General features: G+C 43.5%; 2 protein-coding genes across 13 annotated transcripts in view; one reads left to right on the forward strand and one right to left on the reverse strand.

The window, feature by feature from the left end:
* The window catches only part of PDGFRL (platelet derived growth factor receptor like), a 46,321-nt gene extending 32,623 nt beyond the window's left edge, over positions 1-13,698 (forward strand). Inside the window, exons 3-6 of the mRNA XM_037526307.2 lie at positions 4,636-4,787; positions 8,789-9,082; positions 11,096-11,235; positions 12,918-13,698. Coding sequence (XP_037382204.1) covers positions 4,636-4,787; positions 8,789-9,082; positions 11,096-11,235; positions 12,918-13,106 — 775 coding nt within the window. The 3' untranslated portion in view covers positions 13,107-13,698. The remainder of the gene's footprint in view (positions 1-4,635; positions 4,788-8,788; positions 9,083-11,095; positions 11,236-12,917) is intronic.
* Positions 13,699-14,435: 737 nt separating this feature from the next.
* The window catches only part of MTUS1 (microtubule associated scaffold protein 1), a 138,213-nt gene continuing 128,154 nt past the window's right edge, over positions 14,436-24,494 (reverse strand). For all 12 annotated transcript variants that reach the window (XM_037526311.2, XM_037526309.2, XM_037526308.2 and 9 more), the window contains 3 exons: positions 22,015-22,131; positions 17,265-17,362; positions 14,436-16,702 (listed from right to left, as the gene is read on the reverse strand). In XM_037526311.2, coding sequence (XP_037382208.1) covers positions 16,489-16,702; positions 17,265-17,362; positions 22,015-22,131 — 429 coding nt within the window. In that variant the 3' untranslated portion in view covers positions 14,436-16,488. The remainder of the gene's footprint in view (positions 16,703-17,264; positions 17,363-22,014; positions 22,132-24,494) is intronic.

Raw genomic sequence — 24,494 nt, forward strand, 5'->3', positions numbered from 1 at the left:
TTGCATACTTTGGATAAATACCTAGGAGTAGGATTGCTGGATCATGTGATAGATCTCTTTTCAATTTTTTTTTTAAAAAGATTTATTTATTTATTTATACAAGCACTGGGTACAGTCAGAAGTGCGGGAGGGTGAGAGAATTCACCAGAGCCAGAGCGGGGAGCAGAGCAGGCAGAAGGACCGAAGTGCACTGCTGAGGGGAGGAGCGGGAGGCAGGAGAGGTCTGTGCGCCATGTGGGACCCTCCTCTGGTGGCCGGGGAGCAGCTGGGGATCAAACCGGTGCTGCAGAGGCTGTGGGCAGCTTCGCAACCCAGCGCTCAACCTCTGCGCCACCGGGGAGGCCCACTTTTCAATCTTTTGAGAAACCTCCATACTCCTTTCAATAGGGCCTGGACCAGTCTACATTCTCAGAGTGGAGGAGGGCCCACTTTTCTCCATGTCCTGACCAGCACTTGTTCTTTCTGATCTTATAAGGGCTATGATTATAGGACAGGACAAACCTAAATTTTGAACAAACACTCTTTGCAGCCTGGACTTTTCTGTGACTAAGCCCACTGAGAATTCTGAAATTGCTGTTTTAGACAACAGACACCTGAGGTGAGCTGATGGCCTCTTTTATTACATGTTCATAGCTGTCTCCACTTAATGCAAATCCTCAGTTATTACTTTTCTTTCTGTACTTTGTGGCAGCAGCTCTTTTTTGCTCCACTCAAGCTTCACATCCTTTGCTGCTTCTATTCCCAGGCATTTTGTCAAGTGGTTACAAGAGAAGGAAAGGGTCCTGGTGAAGCATCTCCAGACAGGTCTCTGCAGGGCTCCTTGAATTCTTGTCTCCATTCCATGGTGAAGAATCTGCAGCCCCTCCCACAGCCCCACTGAGGCCTGAGGTCATATTCCAACCAGCTGGGTAACCTGCTGCCCTGACTATGCAAGACCATTAGTAGAAATGGACATTTTTAATCCAGGCATTTAAACTGTAATCCTGCTAAATCATTAGTTTCCTGTTTTACATTATTTGCTTGTGAGAGGGGGTGGAAAATCCAGAAATGTTTTCCAGCACATTTCCTTCCTTCCACCCCCAATCCTGCTAAAGATATAGCATGCAAATTTCCCGGTGGTGGCAGGGTTACTCCCAAGCGCTGAATTACTCTGTGCCTGACTACTTTCCTGATAGGAATGGAATCTTGCACTTTCCATTGCTACAGTACAAGTAAATGCTGGGTCCAGAGAAGGTTCTCAGTACATTTATCACTTATTGAGACCCCAGGTCCTGAGTTCTACAGAGAGGTGGCTGGATATTATGGTCATGTACTAAGTCCTCCACCTCCATTTTCTCTCCAATTTTCTGTTTTGTTTGCAGAAATCCAAGGTCCTCATCACAACTGAAATTTTTCTTTTGATGGTTGTGAAAAACTTACATTCTGCCAAAGAAAGTGTGTGTGGGGGGGCTTAAGGGGGGGTAGGTGGGTCATGAATCTTACAGGCATCTGATGCTTTTGCGCCACAAGGCCTCAAATCTTTCTCCTTTATTCATCCCTTTCCTGCTTCTTCACGCATCTACCTCTTCCTTCTGGCTCCCAAGTTTTGTTCTAGATCTGGTCTTTAACCTTCTCTTCTGTGCTTTTTGCTATTTATTCCTTTGGCTTCTAATTCCCTCAAATACAAATCTAGTGTTGTTTTATTTCTTCTGTACTAGGTCTGTGTTTCCAGTTGCTCATAGGACATCTATACTTAAATGACCCACATTTGATCCCAAATAGTGAATTATTTTGCTTACACCATCTCTTTTCTCAATCAACCCATTTCAGTCAGTTAAAACCCCATTCTTTCCAGCTCACAGAAATACCGATGGAATGGCCATTATTGATGTGTCTTTCATTGCTTATGCTCAGTCTGTCAATAATTTTCCTCAAGAAAACATTCCTTGAATTTGCCTCCATCCCACTGCCAGCGTCCAGTCCTGTTCAGCAGGGAGCAGCAGCTCAGTCTCTCCTGCTCCTGCTCTGGCTCAGGTGGGCTCATCACGTCCCACCTCTCAAACTCAGGGTGGTCCCTGCTGCTTGGTGAGTGCCATAGGTCTCCCTCTCACTGTTCCCCACCAGGCGCCGCTTGACTACCACCCCGCTGCCTTTGTCTCCTGCAGTTGATGGATTAAATCCCTGGACCATTGAGCCTTCCACCCACTGGCCCCAGCATTGATGGAATAGACCAAGTCCCCGCCAACCCCGTGGGGTTGATGCTTCCTGAGCAGGAGCGCGCACTGCCTCTCAGCCCCCTTGAGTCCCTGTCCTCCACCCTCACCTTTCAAAGTCCAGCTTTTGTCACCTCCCCCTCAAAGCTGTCTCCAACCTCTTCAACCTACAATGCTAAATCCTTCTTCAGAATTCCTGTTTTTATGAGGACTCTTACGTTTACTCTGATCTTTTCAAGTAGATTTAACTCCTTAAGCAGGTTGTAATATCTTTGAGGTCCACTGTATTTTATTTGTTGTGCTATTCCCAATGCTGGGTGTGTATTACTCGTTGTAGTAGTGTTCACAGTCACTGTGACTCATCTTTTATTACATGTGATTAAGAGATAATTAGGATAATGCAATGCCCCAGGCATGGCATGAAATTCTCATCTAATGAGTGGCTATTCGGTACCTACTTGTCTAAGGAAGACTTGCTCAGCTGTGCACCAGCTGTGGGTCTCGGGGATAATCACTTCTGTCCAAGACTTTATTTTTTAAATATTTTGTTTTATATAATTCTTACATCATTTTTCATTTTTTGCACAATGTATGCATTTTCATTTTGTTTATATTCCCCATACAATTGCACCCCCCTTATTTTGACCCTAATCCTTCCTCTCCCCGCCTCCCACCCTGGTAGTGTGTCTCTAGTTTATAGTTGCTTGTTGATTTTGATTTTTACTTTGTATTAATTAGTCTTTTTCCTGGTCCCTGATTTAGGTTTTCTAAATTCCTGCTATGAGTGAGACCATCCGGTGTTTTTTCTTTTTCTCACTTATTTCGCTGAGCATGATCCTTCTAGCTCCATCCATGTTGCTGCAAACTGCATGTGTTTATCTTTTTTGAATGCTGAGTAATATTCCATGGTGTATATGTACCACATCTTCTTGATCCAGTCATCTATTTTGGGGCATTTGGGTTGTTTCCATAGCTTAGCTATTGTAAATAGTGCTGCTATAAACAGTGGTGCAGGTGTCCTTTGGAATTAATGTTTCTGTGTCATTTGGGTAAATACCTAGGAGTGGAATTGCTGGATCATATGGAAGCTCTATCTTTAGTAGGCTGAGGAATCTCCACGCAGCTCTCCATAGTGGTTGGGCCAGTTTGCACTCCCACCAGCAGTGCAGGATAGTTTCTTTATCTGCAATGCTGGGGGCTGGATGCCTGGTTTTGAGGCTCTTTCTAGTTTCAACAGTGTGGTGAAAAGTGCTTTCAAGCCACATATTGGGAGAGAATCCTTACTATGAACTCTGCACAGATTTGTTGTTTAGGGAGTATAAGACAAATATGGCACAGTTCCTGCCCTCAAAGTTTTGACTATCATAAAATAACAGGAAGTTGAGGGAATCTAAGGGTTAGAGAACAAGGGAGTCAATTACGTCACTAGGAGAAAGTGGGGGAGATTCCTGAGAGTCGATTCTAATTAGAAGCTTCCTGAAGGAGGAGAGATTTCCGTTGTTTAAAGGAGGCAGTTGATAGAGTGGGTGGACAGAGGCACCTCTTGGCAGGGCCGGTTGTCTAAACAGCTCTTGAGGGCTGTGCCGGACAGGCTGTTTGGAGCCAACCAGCCAGACACTTTGCTGTGTGCTGGCCCCTCTGGTGTTTCTAGCACCCACAACAGCAGGACCTTCTCTACATCAGAAAAGTGTGCAAGCTCAGGGCTGAAACACTGAGATAGCAAAGATGCATTCTCAGGTTAAAACCATTTATTTTGGAATGTGCACAGGGTGAGCCTCCTCAGCCACAGGGAAGCCTCTGACCCAAGCGTGATACATTTGGATTCCTATTGCAGTGGAACACAGTTACCAGATGGGGCTAATACTAGTGTTTAATAACAAATTTGTTTAAACTCATGACATTAAAAAAAGAAACACCAAGAAAGTAAAAGTAGAAATCACAGGGTGAGGTCAGAGAAGCATGAATGCCCAACCCTTTCTTAGGTGTGAGCTGTGTACCTGGGGCTCAGCCTCTTAGCAATCAATGCATCCTTCCCCCACCGCCAAGCAACATTTTAAATTTAATAATGTAGAATCTTAAAGATTCCAAGCTCACATTCAGAGGCTTGTCCTTATTGGTCAGAGTTTGCACACTGGGTAACGCTGTATGCTTTCATTCACATCGACTGTGCTGATGTACAGATTTTACTTAAGGAAACCCTAGTGCTGAGGTTGAAGAGAATTTCCTCTTTCTGGAAAACATAATTGTCATTTATTATTTCCTTTTAGGAAAGGCTTTTCTTCCTGCTCCCCCTCCCCGCACACTTTCATTAGTTTGTGCCACATGAGAGAGGGTACTCCCAAGTGACCAGGGGGTTATATCTGAGAAGAATAGGGCAGACAATAATGGCTGCAAGGCCTCTGGCCCAGGAGACTGACTCTGCGCTCACTTCTTTCCCTGACAGTGTGAAGCAGCACGCACGCTACAGCCAGCTCACCCTGGTCAACTCCACGGCGGCCGACACTGGCGAATTCAGCTGCTGGGCACAGCTCTGTGACGGCTACATCTGCAGGAGGGATGAGGCCAGACAGGGCTCCACCTACATCTTGTTTACAGGTAAAATGCTTAGTGCAGTAGTGTCATCTGCAGGACGTCTGTACTTAGCTCAGATTAAAGGTTTCCACCGACTGCTGAGTATCAACTAATTGTACTCACTGTTTAGCTCTCCCTCTCTCTGGGCCTAATGTGTTACATCAATTATGGTCCTAGTACAACTCCCAGCTACTCTTCAGGGTAAGTGCAAATGGATTTTCTTTTTTTCCAAGGGAAAAGTTGAGTTTGGAGAGATTTGATAAGATCCTAAGTTTATACTGCAAATAAGAGACTTGACTGGGATTTGAACCTGTACTTATTTGCTTCTGGAGCCTGTACCTGAACGTCCAATATTCTAGCCTTTAGACATGTCAGACTCTTTAGAATTAAAATTTTAAAAACCGTTCCTCAGTGATACTGCCCATTTTCAAGTGCTCCTGCAGCCAGTGCAGATGGAGGCATGCCCACCACGGCAGAATGCTCTGCTGGGGACTTAGTCATCATACACAGAACCCATGCTGCTCTCCTTTTTGGAAGCTCCATAGTCATAGGGAGGCTCACTAAATGACACTCTCCATTTGTTATGAGTACTGTGAGCTGAAATTTTGGAGGCAGATGCCTAAGTGATGTGCCTGACAAGTTGCAGGTCGCTCCCCCCCTGCAGGACTAGACGTGTTTGTCAGGTGCAACTTGTTCTTGGAGAAACAGGCATTGCAGAGTACTTTCCCAGGCTCTTCCACCTCAGAGCTCTCTAAAGTTGGGGGGATAATATTCTCCTACAAGGTTCAAAGGTCAGAAACAGCTTTCAAGAATCTTACCAATGCTGCCCCTGGCACAGCACAATTCAGGTGAAGCTAGAGTGCCTTAGTGTCGGGCAGGGGCATTCCTGACTTATGTCTGTTCTTGATCCATTTCTCCTTCAGACCTACAGTGACTTAGGTCTGTGATGCAGATGTTCTTAGGTCCTGGCCATTAATGAATCCTTAGCAAAATCTCATCTATCTGCCCAAAGAGTTCCTGTTTGACAAGCAGATGCATCAGCAGAGCATGCTGTAGTTCTGGAAGCAGATGCATGTCATGTCATAAGTACAAACTACCTTTTAAATGTCTGCATGAGAAGTAATGGTGTTGCTGTGAGACCGGACAGGGCAGGTAACTCAGTGTCCCATAACTTGTAGTGGCCAAGTGGTGAGTCAAACCGTTACTCTGAACTGGGATCCTGTGTTCTTACTGTCCTCATGCATTCATAGGACAAGGTAATGGATAGATTGGACAGTCGGGTAAATACTAGCTACATAGTCGACTTTTTCGGAAGCGTTGTTAACTGTTGTTCATTGGTAACGCCATCTGATTCTAGTTTTGGAATGTGCTGCACACGTGGTCCGGTGCCCCTAGGCTCCCCTCACACTGGGAGCAACAGTGTCCATGGCAGCTAATCAAGTCTAGTAAGAGTGTGTTATTCTGGACAAGGACTGATGGCAAAGAATCTTCATTCTGCAATTTGAAACATAGCAAGATTAGCACTGGTGTATCTTTCTGAGTATTTGTTTTTCAACTGACACATTGATCACAATGTCCTACCAGGGGTATGGCCTCTAATGAATGAAAGCCTTCTTGTGACTCAAAGGCAGACTAAAAAAAAAAATTCAGCTTTCAATATACCTGGATCAAAAAAGGAATAGGACCTAATATGTTTTCTCATCTCTCATCCCTCAGCACCGTGAGTCCAGTTGGACTTCGGCATAGGGTTTAGTAGTTTGTCTTTTCAGGCATGAGTGGGTTTGGGAACCAAGATGGGGTGTTAAGGAAGCTGAGCCCCCACGGCTAGCTCGGTCTGTGGTGGGGCGGTCTCTGGAGCACATGCTCCCCCACCACCCTCACGGAGGAGGCTGGCGCCCGTGATGTCTGTCTGCTTTTAGGGGTTGGCTGAGAACACTGTGGAGCTTCTTTTTGACTGTTAATTTGTATAGTTTATCTTTAATATTTATTCAGAAGGTTCTCAGACAAGGTTTGTTCTAGCTTTTTAAAAAAAAATCTCAATATATGGAACTTGCACATTCTTTTCAGCTCTTGTAATCAAACACTAGAATTAGGGAAAGGCCAGAAATTTCTGTATTAACTGTCATTTTTGACAGTTAATTATTACAAAAACAGCATAGAGGAAAGACTTCCTTTGTTACTGAATGCCATCACATCAATTCCTAGGTATAAATAAAGGAAGCAAGTTCTCCCAAGCCCAGGGAAGTACTGAACAGTCAGTACTCACCAACATTAACCACAGATGCCCTTTTCCTAAAGTTGTGTTGGAGTAGGACATACACAAAGAAAAAGAAACAAACCATAGATAGCTCAGTAAATTATCCTCAAGTGCACATACACATGTAACCACCACCCAGGTCAAGGAGAAGGTTGCCAGCAAGAGGCCCCTTTATGTTGTAAACTAACTATGGAGTTTGTTATAATTTGTATTTCAGTTTACAGCCTATTAACTTTAACGTTTTGTAAACCTACATTCCCATGTGTTTAGTTTCTTAAAGTAGTATTTGGCATCCACAGGAATAGATAAAAACATTTGCAGGGAGCCCATGCCATCTGCAACTTGTAAAGTAAATGTCACACATTTTTTAGTAAATGGAATCTCCTGATTACAGATACATTTTTTGTTTGTTCAAGAAATTGGTGGTCACTTCTTTAAAAGCATGTGTTGTAAGAAGTCCTACCACACTTTAATGTTCTGAAATGGAGACTGGACACTTATTCCACGGGCTTGGCCCACTGGTTCAGATTCCTCCACAAAACCTTAAGATTTAGAAGGCAATTTTGGTTGTAAGTTCCATAAATGTTTTTGTTAAAAAGTTACCTCCAGATTTTTCTCTTTACAAATGGGGCTGTTGAAACATAGTAAGGCTCAGTGGTATATCTACCCCAGGGCCCTATTAACTTACTCTGTGTGAACCCTGGGGTGTCAGGTACAACACTGACGAAGGAGCCCCCAGCCTAAGCCTGAAAGTCAATTTATCATGAAGTGGCACAAATAACCTGACACGGACAGACTTGCTGATCTACGACCTGCTCTTCCTTGATCTCAGAGCCAGGGACAAACCTCCGCATGAGTGAGTGTGGCACTCGCTGCCAAAAACTCTTGGTCTATGAAGACAGTCGATGTATCCACGGATTTTGTCCCCAACTTAGCACATAAGACAGTGGCATAAAGAAGGTTAGTGAAGGAGAAAGTCAAAAACAGATTTGTTTCAGGAATGTTGAGGAAAAAAACCATAGGGAAGTTTAACAAATGCTGGGGTGTGATTAATTTCGAAGACTTCTTAGCAGTTACTATAATATCCCTGTGCAGGATGATCTAGAAAACAAAGCACTAAATGTCCTATGCCAAAAAACAAAACCAAAAAACCCAGTTAGAGTTCTTTGTCCTGAGGGAAGTGTGGGCAAACCCATCCTCATTTCTGCAAGAGGAAAATGCCATCATCTTGAGCTTCAAGAATAGAATAGTTTCAGAGGAAATAGAGTAAGATTCAGACAGAAGGTCCCTTGCTCAGATCCTGAGCTTGGCAGTTCCTCATCTGTCCCTACTTGACCTTGGCAGGAGTGTGGCCCCCTGGGCACAATGAGGAAGGATGAAGCCACCAGCACCCACAGTGGGCTGGCCTCACAGACACTGCTGTGTTGGCAGATGTCTCTGCACAGAAGTTACTGAGCATAAACTATGGTGCTAATTTCTCTACATGGACACAGCAGATATTCACAGGTTTAAAAGTTGCTCTTAAAGAATGCAGTCTCCTTCCTCAAGTGGGGTAATCCCTGGGCCCCTGACTTGGGCTAAAGAAATACCTGCTTTGTTTTCCTTAAGGAAATGTGGAGTAAAATCCTTTTGAAAGAGGAAAAGCATTTAGAAACAGCTCTATTCTGTTCATAGAGACTCAGTATTGTGAGTATATTGTTGGTTCCCTTTTCTTTGAGCCCTGAGTGAGTCCTTAAAGTCCTCTTACCTTGTGTCTTTCCCTTTACAGAGAAAGGAGAACTCTTTGTACCTTCTCCCAGTTACTTTGAAGTTGTCTACTTGAACCCAGACAGGCAGGCTGTGGTTCCTTGTAGAGTCACTGTCCTGTCAGCCAAAGTCACACTCCACAGGGAGTTCCCAGCCAAGGAAATCCCAGCCAATGGAACAGACATTGTTTATGACATGAAGAGAGGCTTTGTGTACCTGCAACCTCATTCTGACCAACAGGGGGTGGTCTACTGCAAAGCGGAAGCTGAGGGCAAATCTCAGATTTCCATCAAGTACCATCTGCTCTATGTGGAAGGTAAGCCTGTTCCCTACCAGGCCTCAGACTGCAGTTAAGCCAGTTCAGGTACTGCTCTCCACTATTTAAGATGGAAATTAGGAAGCAAAGATTGCGGTTCTTACAGGACTGTCATTTCTAGAATGTTCTACTTCCTCACTTGTGATCCAAATCCTTCCACCTGTTACTTGAGCAATTCTCTAATTTCCCCAAACACTTAGCAGATTTTGGCTACAACAAAATCTCCTCAGGGGACCGTCCACTCACACCCTCTGCTCTCCTAAGACTTGTGGCTCAAGGCTAGACCAGCTTAGTAATCACTTTCTAGTCACTCACCTCATTGATGGTCTTGTCACTCCATTCTCAGGATGACATCAGACTCACCTTGGAACCCACTGACCTGTTTCACTGACTGCCTTATCCATTCTGCCTCACACACCCCTTCCCTCAGTCAACCTGTCAACAGTACAACCCACTAACCTGGGAGCCACCAAGTCAGATCCCCAATCACAGTCTCGTACTTGAGACTGAGTGTCCAGGGTCCCTGACCCCTTCTCCACACTGATCCTCACCTCTACTTTCTACTCTCCACATTCCTGGTGGCCATTTCCTCCCCCCCACCCCCACCTCTCCTTAGCATGCTTCCATCTGGCTTTCTCCCCTCTAGCCACCTAACAGCTTGGCTAGGGTCTCCAACACTATGAAATACAGCACACAGCGCCTGTCTTCATCCAGCTATATTCTGCCTCAGCTATATTCCACTCCCTTTAATCGCCTCTCACTAATACGTCTGAGATGAGTAAATGTGTCTCAGCTTCACCCACCAACTTGTAACAAATACCTGTGCTTAGATGTGTCGCAGCTCCCCTGAGCATGGTTCTTCAGCTGTCCCTGCCTCAGCAGGGTTCTCCAGTTACCTGCGGGGAAGACCCAAGCCTGCAAATCAACTTGATGTTCCTGCCTCCATCTTTTTGACTTTTTCCATTAAATTGCTTCCAAATTCTCTCCATCCTCACTGCAAAGCCTTCAAGTTATCATTATCTCTTCCTTGGACTGATGTGGATTCCTTTCCAGTTGGCCTCCCCCTAAGTCCAACTTGTCTTTTTCCACTTCCCACACTGTAGCTCATTATGATTTGAGTTACAATCCTTCAGTGATTTTCCTAGAAACAAGGTCAAAAGCTTTCATGTGACCTGAAAAGTCTCACATGCCCTGGCCTCCCTCCACCTCCCCCTGGGGACTCTGCTCACTGCCATTCCCACCCCAGGGATAGCTTCCCCCACTGTTCCCTCCATGCCTGGTAAGCTCACTCTTCAGATTTTAGTTTAAACACTGCTTCCTCAAAGCAGCCTTTCCTGTCTCTTAACTTCCGGAGCACTCTGGGCTTCTCCTTATAGCTCTAAACACAACTCAAGTCTAAAATTAACCATAGAATGACTGGCTTAGCGTCTGCCTCCTCCACTAGCAGAGGCTCCATGGGCTCAGCGACTGGGCTCGGTCTGGTTTGCTGCTATAGTTGCGGCCCCTAGCACATCACCTTGCTCAAGTTTGCCAAAAATTACTTGCGTGTGCTGACCACATTGAAATTTACTTCTGAAATGCTATGAAATAAAGACTCTGCAAACATCTTTCTAATCAGTATTTAGACTTCCCCTGGGGAGAGACAGTCACAACCTACCTGCTCATCTCCACCCTCTCTCTAGCTGCCTTCTCCATGTTCCATTGCTATTCCCCAATACCACTTCCTGCCTCAGCTTTTTTATTTCCTTCACGGGGCACCCTGGTAGAATTTTTATCCTCTTCCCCCAATTCCATGCCTAGTTGCTGGCATTCTACCTGATCTAGACCACCAAGAAAGAGAGGAGAGGCTTCAAAGAAAACCCAGAAGGGTGGACAGAGTAGGTCAGGCACTAACGGGGAAGCTGGAAGACCAGCACATCTGCTACATGGCTATCCAAATAACAGAACAGCGCTGTAGGCTTTCGTCATACGATACTCATGATGTCACCTCACTTTTCCTCTGCTCACTTCCAGTTCCCAGTGGCCCTCCATCTACAACCATCCTGGCATCCTCCAACAAAGTGAAAGGTGGGGGTGACATCCGTGTCCTCTGCACTGTCCTGGGGGAACCAGATGTGGAGGTGGAGTTCAGGTGGATCTACCCAGGGCAGAAGGTAAGCACTGCCCACCTAACAGCCAGCCGTTTCAATTCAGTTTTGTGATACAGACCATCACTTAAGTGCAAGAAAGGCGTGGCCTATGGTAGGGAGCCAGACCTTGCTTGTCTTTTTTAAAGATATCACAGGACACTTACAAATGACTTAAAAAAAGACAGGAAAAATAACGGTTCCATTACCCTCTTCATATGTGATTTTTCTTAATCATCAAATAAGGAGAGGGCCAAAAAGGGGAGTCAGGAGGCTTCCCTCTTCCTCAACCTCCCAACCTTAATTCTGGAGCAGTTGGAGGTCAGTTTCCAGTGGCCCTCCTCCTGGGTCCTTCACTTCCCTTCCATACCAGCTGTGCCCTCCACAGCTCCACACAGACACCTGGTGGCTCAGCCCTGTCAAAAAAGGTGCTGTGAGGCCAGAGATCATTTTGAAATAGACTTTCCATAAAAGCAGCTATGGCATATCGAGCCTCTATTCATGTCCTGCTCACTAAAATAAACAGCTTTGCTACTAACATGGAATAATCCCTTTGTTGCCAGAGAGATTTGAGACGTACTCAGCAGCCAATACACTTCTGGCTTAAAGGTTGTGCTTAATGGAAAATAGCTCTCCCTAGAGAAAGGTAATTTCCAGCATCCTAGTTCTAGGTACTTGTTTTTTCAAAAGTGTTGTCACACGTAGCAGACAATGATCTTCTTTAGAATTTTTATGTTGCTGATATTTTATGAGCAGAAAGGACATAATTTAGTAATTCTATAAATATTACAATAATGCAGAACTAGTCCAGAAAAACAGAGCTTGATAAAACATCTTAAGTGACGCTCTCACTTTCTATAAATAGGGCAGTACGTCATCTAGAGCATCATATAATCCATCTTTGGTACAACTTTTCTTTCACTGGAGACCGTGGCATGTTGACTAATCCGCCCCAATCTGAACAAGCTCTTATTCATTTACACAGGGAGCACTTCAGGCTCCTTTTTGTCATAAAGGATGGTATTAAGAGGTACTTAGTGAGGGGTGAAAATCTATGTCTAATACAAGTTCTACATCTTGGAATTCCAAAAGTATTGATTTTATACTAAATAGAAATAACAAAAGGGCATAAAGAGAGCCAAACAGCTTTGGAAAACAGCAGCCTAAAATATCACACAGGGTAAAAGTTCCCATGAGCTAGGCCTAGCAAACAGACTTCTAGAAGGCTGTGTTTTGCACTCTGAAAGAAATACCACTGATGTCTTATTTGGTTCCCCTATATTCCTGTTATAAGTGAAACCATCCTATATTTTTCTTTTTCTTTCTGGCTTATTTCACTGAGCATAAGTCCTTCTAGCACCATCCAAATAAGACATGAGTGTTAAAAAAAATAATAACAGTACAAAACACAACAAAGCAAAAACATACAATTATAAACCAGAGACATCCTGCAGGGGAGGAGGCGGGAGAGGGATCAGAGGGAGGGAGGAGCACAGGGGGCTGAGGTGATGGTGCACGGGTGCACTGGGGAAGGAAACTATGGGGACTACACCTGAGGGGTGGGGGAAGCAAATATTGTTTAAAAAATTCAAAAAATGATAAATGTTAAAATAAAAATTAAAAAAAACACTCACCAGTGCTGGGTAAATGGGAGCTGTTGACAGCAGCTGGTCATCTCCAATTCAGTCTGTGTGGGTGTCCCTCAACAGGAGGAAAGGCCCGTGACAATTCAAGACACCTGGAGGCTGATCCACAGAGGGCTCGGGCACACCACGAGAATCTCGCAGAGTGTCATCACCATTGAAGATGCCGAGACCATTGATGCAGGATATTACATTTGCACGGCTCAGAATCCCCAAGGACAGACTACGGTAGCTACCACTGTTGACTTTTCCTGACTTGGAAAATGAAGTATAATGAACTGATGGAAAGCCCATTAGTGTAAACATCCAACTTTGGGGTTCTTTTGACTAGGGCTTTGCCAGAGGCTGATCTGAAAGGCCAAACCCCAACCCCTGCCTTTGGAGTCAGACCCAGACACCCAACTAAAGGAAGTCATCCAGTCTAATAATAGAAGTGTTAACTCTTCTACCAAAGCATGTATTTTTATTGCTTACCTACGCATATGTGCGTCTAGTTTTTAAACTAAAAGCATATATGCCAACAATGCTAATCATTTCCAATAAAGGTGCAAGTTTTTGTAAAATATTAAATGGGCTAAGTTCTCTTTCTCGACTCAGCTGGATATACACCCAGGACTTCTTGCCAGCAATGTCTGTGTCAATACTTAATATCCTATTTGATAGAACCGCAATGAGATGAGAATCTAAAATAGCAGTAACAGAGCTCAACTACTTATCTATGATCAGCAACTCAAGGCTTGAAAGCTTAGGCCTATCATTTTTGTCCTCAGTAGCAATCCTTAAATTGCAATTTTAAAGCTAATGTGATTTAAAAATCTAGTGATACAAAAAAAACTTGCTTTTTGGGCCTCCCTGGTGGCGCAGCGGTTGAACGCTGGGTTGCGAAGCTGCCCGAGGCCTCTGCGATGCGGGTTCGATCCCCGGCTGCTCCCCGGCCACCGGAGGAGGGTCCCACATGGTGCGCAGACCTCTCCTGCTGCCTGCTGCTCCCCTCAGCAGTGTACTTCGGTCCTTCTGCCTGCTCTGCTCCCCGCTCTGGCTCTGGTGAATTCTCTCACCCTCCCGTGCTTCTGACTGTACCCAGTGCTTGTATAAACAAACAAAACAAATAAATAAATAAGCATGCCTCTATAAAAAAAAATAAAAAATTAAAAACAAAAAAAAACCTTGCTTTTTAAAACAAAGTTGCTACTCTCAGAAGTACTAAATTCTGGAATAGTCTATTCAGTAAGGACCAAAGCATGTGTCAGGTTTAACTTGCAATATAAAATAGATGCAAAGAAGATTCAACTTTGCTTACTTTTATACCATTGTCAAATTAGACCATGGCAGTTCTAGTTTTCTTACATAGCATGCAGAAAGTGAAAACCAGTCAAAATTTCTCAAGTACACAACATAGTTTTGAATTTAGAAAAGAAAAACTTACCTCTATGTCTAGCTCCATGAGCCAAATCTCAGCCCATGACCGAGTTTGTGGCTACATTGGAAATTTCTGAAAAGAAAAAAGTAACTTACCAGAAGACATTATGTCAACACCTGTGCTGTAAGAAAGGCTATATACTGGACAAAACTTTGGAGGGAGAAGAATGCTAGAGATTACAATACTTATATTGAATATTCCAGCATTATTTATTTGATCAAAGTAAATAAAATACACATTTAATCACTACAAACTGAGCACAACTACAGCTGTTTACACATTCATATTTTTATGAAGTGCCAACATTTTGCATCCTACATGAAACATTTGGTTTGGAAAAAAAAAAAATCAAAGATCTGTTTTGTTTCCTATCTTCTCTCTTATTTAAATTTTGTAAGATTGATTTCCCCAGACACCTAAATGGCATGGAGGACAGCAGGGAACAGCACAAGATTTACATGCATAAGGGATGAATGGCTAACCCAACTTAGGCTGATGACACTGAGAGTTACTTGGAAGGATGAGGAGGTGGCAGTGAACCTACATTTCCATTTATCAGAAGCAAACAAGGCTGGCTGTATTTGAAACAAACTATTGAAGGTTAAAGAATTCGCCAATAAACATGCATCATGAATATTAACTTGCACTGAGTGTACATGTAAATGATGGCCCAATATCCCCCTTCAGTATTTTACTATAGGGGGGTTATTTGTAGAGTCATCAAATGCCAGCAACGCAGGTTAGTAAATACTGACATCACAAAGTTGACACATGCAAGGACAGAGAGACAAAGCCACAGAGTTCTTCCTTCCACCTCCCCCAATGTATTAGAATTGGGAGAGGTACTAAATTTTTAAAAAAGATAATGCAGCTTGGAGGAGAGCTGTACAAGGTACATTTTCTACTTTGTTGCCAAGCCTTCAGCTACCTTCCCAAGGGCAGAATTCTTCAAGGGATACGTGGAAACTTAGTTATCTCACCAGACTCTTTTTCTATTAAATACTGCATCACTGGTTTAATCAAGGTGCTCCTGTTCATCAATAAGCACTGAATCTCATCTCAGTTCTGTTAACCAATGACTCTCTCGTTCTTCATCCTCTCCAGGGTTTTTCCAAGCTTTGTACCATCAGATCCAGGCATTAGTTGATTTAGAAAGTGGTTTCAGCACCTTGAAGATGAGCTGGTTCTGGAAAAGCTTAGTTTTTATCCTCGTCCCAGAGAAATATAAGTATAGGAGGTAGAAGGTTTGCTTTTGTGGCTCTCGAGAGGGAGAGGGAGAGAAGATGAGGATAATGGGAGAGAAGACAGTTCAAACTCATGAAGACAACTGAGATCAAGGTGAAAAATAAGGCAGGAAAAAACCCCACTGTTACTGCCCTTTTTCTTTATACAGATTTGTAGAAAAATTTGGGTTCTATACTTGCTCATTGCCTGAGAAGATGGATCTTAGTATAATATTAGGTTTACGTGGACAAGTTAAAAATCTAAAAGAAAAAAAAATGGAGCTACTTTCAACTGACAAGGCTAAACACAAACACTGCCAGGAAGTTACTCCAAAGGGTACGGGGAATGTCCAGATGTGGACATGTCAAAGCTCTTCTGGTCATTCCCTCCCCTCCCAGGTCAGAGGGCTGAGCGGAGTTGGTGGTAAGGAATCATAATTAAAGCAACTATTGCTCTTCTATGGCTTTTGCTGAACTGCATACACTGACTATTATTTGATTAGTATATATCCAGATATAATCAGCTTTCCACTCTTACTATACAGCAAAGGAGGCAGCAGCAGACACAGGACACTGTTACATCCCTTTCATTCACACATCCCCAGCCAGACCAAAATAAAAATCACAAGAAGGTGTCTGTGGTCAAGAACATTATAAAGGTTATAAATCTTTATCTTAATAGGCCCCTGAGAGTTTTTCCCCTTATGCTTAGGTGAAAAAGGCAATGAACAAGAAGGTCTCGTTCCTTAAGTGCTTTGTGCAACAGCGTCCATGGAGATCAAATTCCGAGATCTTTTTGGGGAGGAGTCTCTTGGACCAAGTCAAAAGTCTCCCTCCAGAGTTCCAGTCTTACAAGGAGCCCATTCTGGGGGTGGTGACTTTCCAGTTCGATTGTTGTGACTACACGTCAGCTAATATAGCTCTTGCTCCGGTGCAGGTCAGCCCTGCGGACCTGTAAAAAGGCTTTCAGACAGTCTCCCAGCTTGGGAAAAGGTCATCTGGGTGAAACGCTGGGGCTGGGGAAGGAGCCAGAATTCCTTGGTGACTGGAAGGGGATGGCGGAGGACGTGGGGGACCTCTTGGGGCTGCACAAGTCCCCGTTGTGCAGCTTCCACAGCAGTTCCTCATTCTCCATGGAGAGTCGCTTGTTGACTTTCGACTCCTTCTCCAAGGACTCCTGCAGAACAGCCTGCTCGGTGGAGAGTTGCCTTAAAGAGGAGAAAGAGTCAAGTACCATGCGGATCTTAAGTTAAATAATAGGAAAGAAGTTTATCATTTTAAAGCATTGAGTCCAACAAAAACTATCCTTTTGGACTAAAAGGGAGTCCTGCACTGCACTACCTGGCACGAGTACTGGCTGGAAGTGGGAGCTGAACCAAAAGAAAAGCTCACTTTGGGGGGCAATTTCATAGCAGGCTGGGTGACACTGCCACACACACTCAGCATGGCTATGACTGTCTTATGTTCGGGGCTGTTTCCTATTTGGTCCTGTGATGTTCTTTCTCTGAATGTATTCTAAGTGTCAGTAAGCCAGGGGGCCCGGGTGGGGTCAGGGGAGGCTTGCCTGCTTAGGCTGATGTGGTAACAGCATAAAGCCCTACAATCATGGTTTTTTGGATAGTAATTACAGTAATTTTTGGATAGTACCCTGTAGCCAGCCCCGCCAAATGTGTTTCCAGGAGATATGTGAGTCAAGAGTGGCAAGAAAGTAATGTTTAGTGTTGGAAGAAGTCAGCAGCTCCAGGAAAATGAGGACTATTTAGGTTTTACCTTGAAATTGCCATGTGCTTGTCCATCCGAGCCTTTAATTCCTCATTCTCCTGTTGGAATCGCTTCAATTTGTCAACCAATGCTGTGTTGTTATCCACCTTGGCATAAACAAGAATGCCAACATTTATACATTAAACAAACAAAACCTTTCATTTCTTAAGGCATGTCAGGCACATTCCATACAAAAGCACACTTTGGAGAGATTTAAGAAAAGTCTAGGGGGCCTCCCTGGTGGCGCAAGGGGGTAAGCACCACAATATGAAGCAATCTGCAGCCTCTGCAGCATGAGTTCGATCCCCGACCAGCCAGGGAGCAACCCACATGGTGCAGCAGACCTCTCCTGTCCCGCCCACTGCTCCCCTCAGCAGTGTATTTCAGTCAGTGTGCCTGTTTTGCTCCCCATTCTGTCTCTGGTGAATCCTCTCACCCACCCACATCTCTGGCCTGTACCCCAGCTCTTGTATGCATAAATAAATAAATCTTAAAAAAAAAGGAAAGTCTAACAGAATGTTGAAATCGCTACACCCTGATATGTTGCAAATATAACCTGACGTGACAGAAGGGAACACAGATTTCCTCATCATCATCATTGGTGCTGACACATGTGACTGAACTAGGGTAGGTATTATTTTTTCAAATGTATGCCCAGGGGCAAAGAAGGGTGAGGGGTGAAAACGAGGAGGGAGAGCACGATGGACTGTGGTGGGAGACTCTGGGTGCTGAGGTGGTGGGAGAGCTGTGGTCACCACACGTGAGGGGAGAAATCCCATACTATAAAAAAATATTTACAAGGATGTGTAAGATGATAGTTCTTCATTAAAAAATAAGTAAAAATGTATGCCAGTCACTTGGAGACTGGCATACCCATGGGGGTAACTGATTTGTTACAAGTCATACCAGCTAAAGAATTTTGCTGGCATTAGTGCCCTACCCTGGGCAGCCCTGTAGGGCAGTGCTGCTTTCAGCTTCGAGGCAGTAAAACCAAACAGCAGTTAGACCTCCTGTGCTTATCCAGAGCATTACAGCTTCTTATGGAATATTTTGGAAGAAAAAAATTTCCCACATTTGATGAAAACTCATACGCCAGCAGTTCACAGTTCCTGTCAATATTTAATGTGGCCTTAAAGGCAGTGCCCTAGTTACTCTAGCATTTACCTCTGACCGACCACAGAAAGCAGCACTTCACAGAGATCTGAGAGCAACAACTGAGGGGAAGCAGGGCTACAGAAACCCTCTCGCTTCAGCTGGAGATACCTGTTTTTCTGCTAGCCTGGCCCAGGCTAAACTTCTAAGGAAAACACATTGACCAAGTGAGATATTGAAGAATAAAATCCTAGAAGACATTTAATCACTTAACATGAAGAATTGATTACATCCCATCTTACTTTCTAAAAGTAAGATTTTATGACTTACTTAGGAGGCAACATCATAACTGTCAGAATGAATTTTAAGACCTCGTCATTGTAGCCATCAACTAATCCGCTGTGATTATAGCTTTTAGTTTGGAGTCCTATTGTTCTTAACATATCCTGATAACTGAAAATATGCAGGACAAGGTAAGCAAGTGAAGTAACTTTCCCTAAAATGAGACTAGAATGTAAAGAAAAAGGGGAGGGGTACAGAGGGAGGTCCTTGGAATTTCTAGTAATTACAAAGGAATTCAAGATAAAATACAAAGTGGGAAAAATCTAGAATCAGAGAGTGGGTAGTGATCTTAAAACATTTTCTTGTTCAATTTGTGGAAGAGAAAACTAGCTTAGTGTTGCCATAGAGCTGATTACTGGCAAAAACTTTCATATTAAGAAAGCCTCCTTGCTTTTTTAAGTGTCTTATTTTCTGCAAAGGCCAGGAGCTGACAAACCCACTTATTAGTGAGTTTACCTATTATCATAACAAATCATTTGCATATATGAGGCAATGCTAATATACTATTTCTTAGGCATGGCAAGAAACAGGAATATTTATGGATTAACAAAAATTAAAGTGTTTTTTTAATTTTATATATATTTCACATCATTCTTCCTTTTTGTACATGCATGCTTTCTCTTCCCAGGTGTTGTCCCCATAAAATTCCCATTACCCATTCACCTGTGCACCATCACCATAGTCCCTTGAGCTCTACCCTCCCCAATTTTGATCCATCTCCCTGCCCCTCCCCTGCAGATTGTCTCTGATTTACAATGAGATACCACCTTAGACTAGTGAGAATGGCACATATCAAAAAAACAAACAAACCAAAAAAACCAACAACAACAGGCAACAACAAATGTTGACAAGGATGTGGAGAAAAAGGAACTCTCCTACACTGCTAGTGGGAATGAAAACTGGTCCAACCACTAAGGAAAGCTGTGTGGTGGTTCCTCAAACTACTAAAAATGAAGCTGCCATATAATCCAGCAATTCCACTCCTAGAATCTACCCAAAGGACACAAAAACATTAATTCGAGGGGCCTCCCCGGTGGCGCAGCGGTTGAGCGCTGGGTTGCGAAGCTGCCCGCAGCCTCTGCGGCACTGGTTCGATCCCCGGCTGCTCCCTGGCCACCGGAGGAGGGTCCCACATGGCATGCAGACCTCTCCTGCCGCCCGCTGCTCCCCTCAGCAGTGTACTTCGGTCCTTCTGCCTGCTCTGCTCCCTGCTCTGGCTCTGGTGAATTCTCTCACCCTCCCGTGCTTCTGACTGTACCCAGTGCTTGTATAAATAAATAAATAAAATAAAATAAATCTTTAAAAAAAAAACAAAACAAAACATTAATTCGAAAGAATGCCTGCATTCCTATGTTTATTGCAGCACTTTTTACAATAGGTAAGCTATGGAAACAACCCAAATGCCCAAAAATAGATGACTGGACCAAGAAGATGTAGTCTATACATATACAATGGAACGGTACTCAGCAGTAAAAAAAAGGATAAACTCATGCCATTTGCAGCAACATGGATGGAGCTGGAAGGGGTTATGCTCAGTGAAATAAGCCAGAAGGATAAAGAAAAATATCAGATGGTTTCACTTATAGGAGGAATGTAGGGAAAAAATAATTACAAAATTATAATAAAAAATTAACAGGCAACTATAAATCAAAAAGTGCTTTTCAACAGAGCTGATGTATTTTATTGTTTTATCGCAGTCTGCAAGTAATTTTATTTTTGTGTAGAAGAACTGGGGTGTAGGTCAGAGGTGTGGGGGGTGAGAGGATTCACCAGAGAGAGTGGGGAGCAGAACAGGCAGAGGTACTGAATTACAATGCTGAGGGGAGCAGCAGGTGAGACAGGAGAAGTCTGCTGCACCACAGGTGGGTTAGCTCCCTGGCTGGGGATCAAACTCAGGCTATGGTGGTGACAGCTCTGATTTAACACCTAGGCCACCAAGGAGGCCCCCTATAACAGTATGTTTTTACCACACATGATTTTTTGAAGTTTTGATGCATGCATGGCAGATGGAGCAAAAGATCCTCAACTGGACTACTTGAGTCACGTTGCCTACCCAGACAGGATCGTGAGACCTGATACAATGGATGACCTTTGACAGGAACTAGTATATATACTAGGTTTGGCCAATTAACAAACCATGAGATGCTCCCTTCCCTTAAAAAACAACATGTTTCGTGATTGTTTTTTTAAAGATTTATTATTTGTTTATGCAAGCATTGGGTACAGTCAGAAGCGCAGGAGGGTGAGAGAATTCACCAGAGCGGGGAACAGAACAGGCACACTGATGAAGTACACTGCTGAGGGAAGCAGTGGGCGGCAGGAGAGGTCTGCGCGCCATGTGGGACCCTTGCCCAGCAGCTTCGCAACCCAGCACTCAACCACTGTGCTTCTGGGGAGGCCCTGTTTCCTGATAATTTTAAGTGCCCATATATCAACATGGGGCCTCAGTCCCATATCCCCCTCAGTAGAGGGGTAATAATCACTACAATAACAATGAACCAGACCAAACTGAACACCACAGCCCAAACAAACAAAAAAGCAAATGGTGACCTCCAGCTCCCTACTGTGGAGGGCTGGTTTGGGTTTGACTGAGGGGTTACTCAATGACGAGTCATCAGAATTGAAGGGAGAGGGGCTGCAGTGCCCGGCAGCTGGCACAGTTGAGCAAAGTACAACACAGGCTGTGATCACTTAGGTGCCTCGCCAAACCCTGCCCTCTTGGTTTGACTCCTTGTCGTTGGCAGCTGTGTGGCCGGGCTGGGACAAGATTCACTGAATGTGCAGCCCAAATACGTGGTTCTGGGTAGACTAGTTATACACCAGCACAGGTTGTTGGCCCCAGAGGCTGCAAACTAAACTTTACCCATATTTTTCATTGTATTATTTGTTCAACTGGAGTAATTTTTATAAGGCATGATTCTTTTATCCCATTCTCATTCACCACGAGCAAGATGAAGAATTTGGATCTTGAGACTGAACTGCTCCAATGAGATTAATTTACATATTCAACTGTTTGAGCAAAAGAAACCCACTAAGAGTTAGTGGTATTTTAAATACTGATGTGATGCATTATATTAAACTTTACGCAGGCAAAGAGTAACACATCACTGAAATGAGGCCCAATTTGTTTGTTGCAGTTTTCCCAAGGCCCAAATGCTGCTTGGAAAGCTTCATGAGACAAATGCTCTAGAAGGCAGCAATGAATAAGCCTTGAGCATAGAAAAGAAAATGTAGCAGTTAAAACTAGAAGCAGTTAAAATAACTAACTCCACAGTTCTAGCTACTATTTCACATCCCACTAGGTAACGATCTGAAAGAAACATACCACTTTCTCCATTTTCATCAGCTTGATGTCCTGCTGATGCAGTTTTTCATTCTTGATCTCTAGCACAGCTTTCAGGCTTTCTAATTCTTGCTCCAGATACATGATCTGAGGATTTTTCTGTAAAAGACACAGCAGGATAGTGCTCTAACTGATCATTTCACACACTCATAATTCAAATTCTTAATATAAAGGATCTCTGGTTATATCTAGAAATTAGACAAGCAGCAAGTGACATTTACCTTCTTATAGTAGTTTTAATGACAGGTGAAAAGCAAAGGCTCTCTTTAATCTCAAAATGATTGTAAGAATGAAATAAAACATTTCACATTTGGGGCCTCCCCGGTGGTGCAGCGGTTGAGTGCTGGGTTGCGAAGCTGCCCGCAGCCTCTGCAGCGCCCGTTCGATCCCCAGCTGCTCCCCGGCCACCGGAGGAGGGTCCCACATAGCGCGCAGACCTCTCCTGCCGCCCGCTGCTCCCCTCAACAGAGTATTTCAGTCCTTCTGCCTGCTCTGCTCCCCGCTCTGGCTGTAGTGAATTCTCTCACCCTCCCATGCTTCTGACTGTACCCAGTGCTTGTATAAATAAATAAATAAATCTTTAAAAAAAAATTATAAAAAAAAAAAAAAACATTTCACATTTGAAAGTATGTATATGAATTATTTACCGGTAACAATATGGAAAAAGTATTGATAGTCTCAACTATCTTAATGGAAATAAGAGAAAAAAACATTGCTTAGATTTCAAAAAGAACTCTGTAGAGATTAGGTGATTACACATCCTTTACCGGTGCTTGGAGGGAGAAAAGGCAACAACAGTTAATTCTAACCAAAGTCAGTAACTAATCGGGAGTGGAAATGTAGTACATTTAGAGGGTTTTCTGGAAAACAATGGAAATGACAATCATGTCCTGAGCCTTTATATTTCTATCAAGGTGGAACTATATAGGGCTGGCCATATTTCCAGGGTAGGCATGGCACACCACCATTTATTTTTTATTTTTTTAACATAATTTTTATTTTTTTAAAAAAAAATACATATTTTTACATCATTCATTTTTGTACAAGTTTGAGTTCTCCTCTCAGGTCTATCACCACCAAGACATCCAGGAACTGTCACCACAGTCTCTTGTGCTCTTCCCTCCCCTGTTTTGATCTCTCTCCCCCAACTCTACCATTTTATTTGGTGACATTCTGACACCTACATAGAACATGCACTGCTGAAATTCTATCCAAAATAAGCACTGCATAAAGAGAGATATTCTCAGAGTCTCGATGACCCCCAACTCCTGGTTTTATTTATAGAAATTCAATGAAGCCATGCAAAATGTATGATACAAATGAACAGCACAAGGCTACTGATCAGATGTTCGATCCAATGAGGGCATTTCTTAGATAAGAATCAAAGGTATAGATCATCAAAACGATCCTCCTGGGCAATGGTTAGTGTTCTGGACCAACCCATAGAGACAATGAGGGAAAGTGGCCCAGGGAGGTTAATTAATCAAACCCCTCATTTCACAGAAAGAGACAATGGATTCCACTGCTTAAGTGACCTGTCCAAAGAATGCTCTAGAACTCCAAAGTCCCAGGGCAGGGATCAAAACCCAGCTCTTCCAAAAATTTCGTTAGTTACATATATTATTTTTCACATTTTTTTTTACCCTGAAGATAATAATATCCCAGTTTTGTTAAAAGAAACAGCATAAGTTACTCTGTTAATTTAAAAAAAATCAGAATTTATAGCCCTGTTCCCAGTGTACCTTTTTCCGGTAACCCTGCTGCCTGTCCCTTCTCTGTCACTCTGTGAGTATGTGCTCTTGTTTCTACCCCTTCTGCATGCTCTCAGGGGGAAGGCATTACACATGCCTGCTTTCCTCAATCTCTTTTTCCATTTTTCAAAGCTGCTACAGTACCAGAAAGCTGTTTAAAATCTATTCCCCCAGGGCCTCCTTGGTGGCACAAGGGGTTAAGACACAGGCTAAAGACGCAACCTATGAAGCTGTCCATAACTTCTGCAGCACGAGTTCGATCCCTGGCCGGCCAGGGAGCAACCCACATGGCACAGTGACCTCTCCTGTCTTGCCCGCTGCTCCCCTCAGCAGTGTACTTTCGTCAATCTGCATGTCCTGTTCCCCACTCTGTCTCTGGTGAATCTTTTCACCCCCACACCTCTGGCCTGTACCTCAGCTCTTGTATGCATAAATAAATAAATCCCAAAAAAGTAAGTCAAATTATTAAAATAAATAAAATAAAATAAAATCTATTCTCCCAAATATCAGCAAAGTTTACACCCTGACCAGTGTATGGGTGATTTTTAAGTCTAAATTTTCTTTTTAAATCACTAACATTTTCCAAAAGGGATCACTAAGACCCACACAAGTACTTCAAGAGAGGACAACAGATTTTAAGTGACAAAATGGCTTTGCTTCTTCTGTAGTCTCAGGTCACGATATATGGAGCAAACATGGGAATACTAAAGA

This window comes from Talpa occidentalis, unplaced genomic scaffold, assembly GCF_014898055.3.
Source record: "Talpa occidentalis isolate TD23 unplaced genomic scaffold, MPIMG_talOcc4v2.1 talOcc4.4, whole genome shotgun sequence".
NCBI lineage: Eukaryota > Metazoa > Chordata > Mammalia > Eulipotyphla > Talpidae > Talpa > Talpa occidentalis.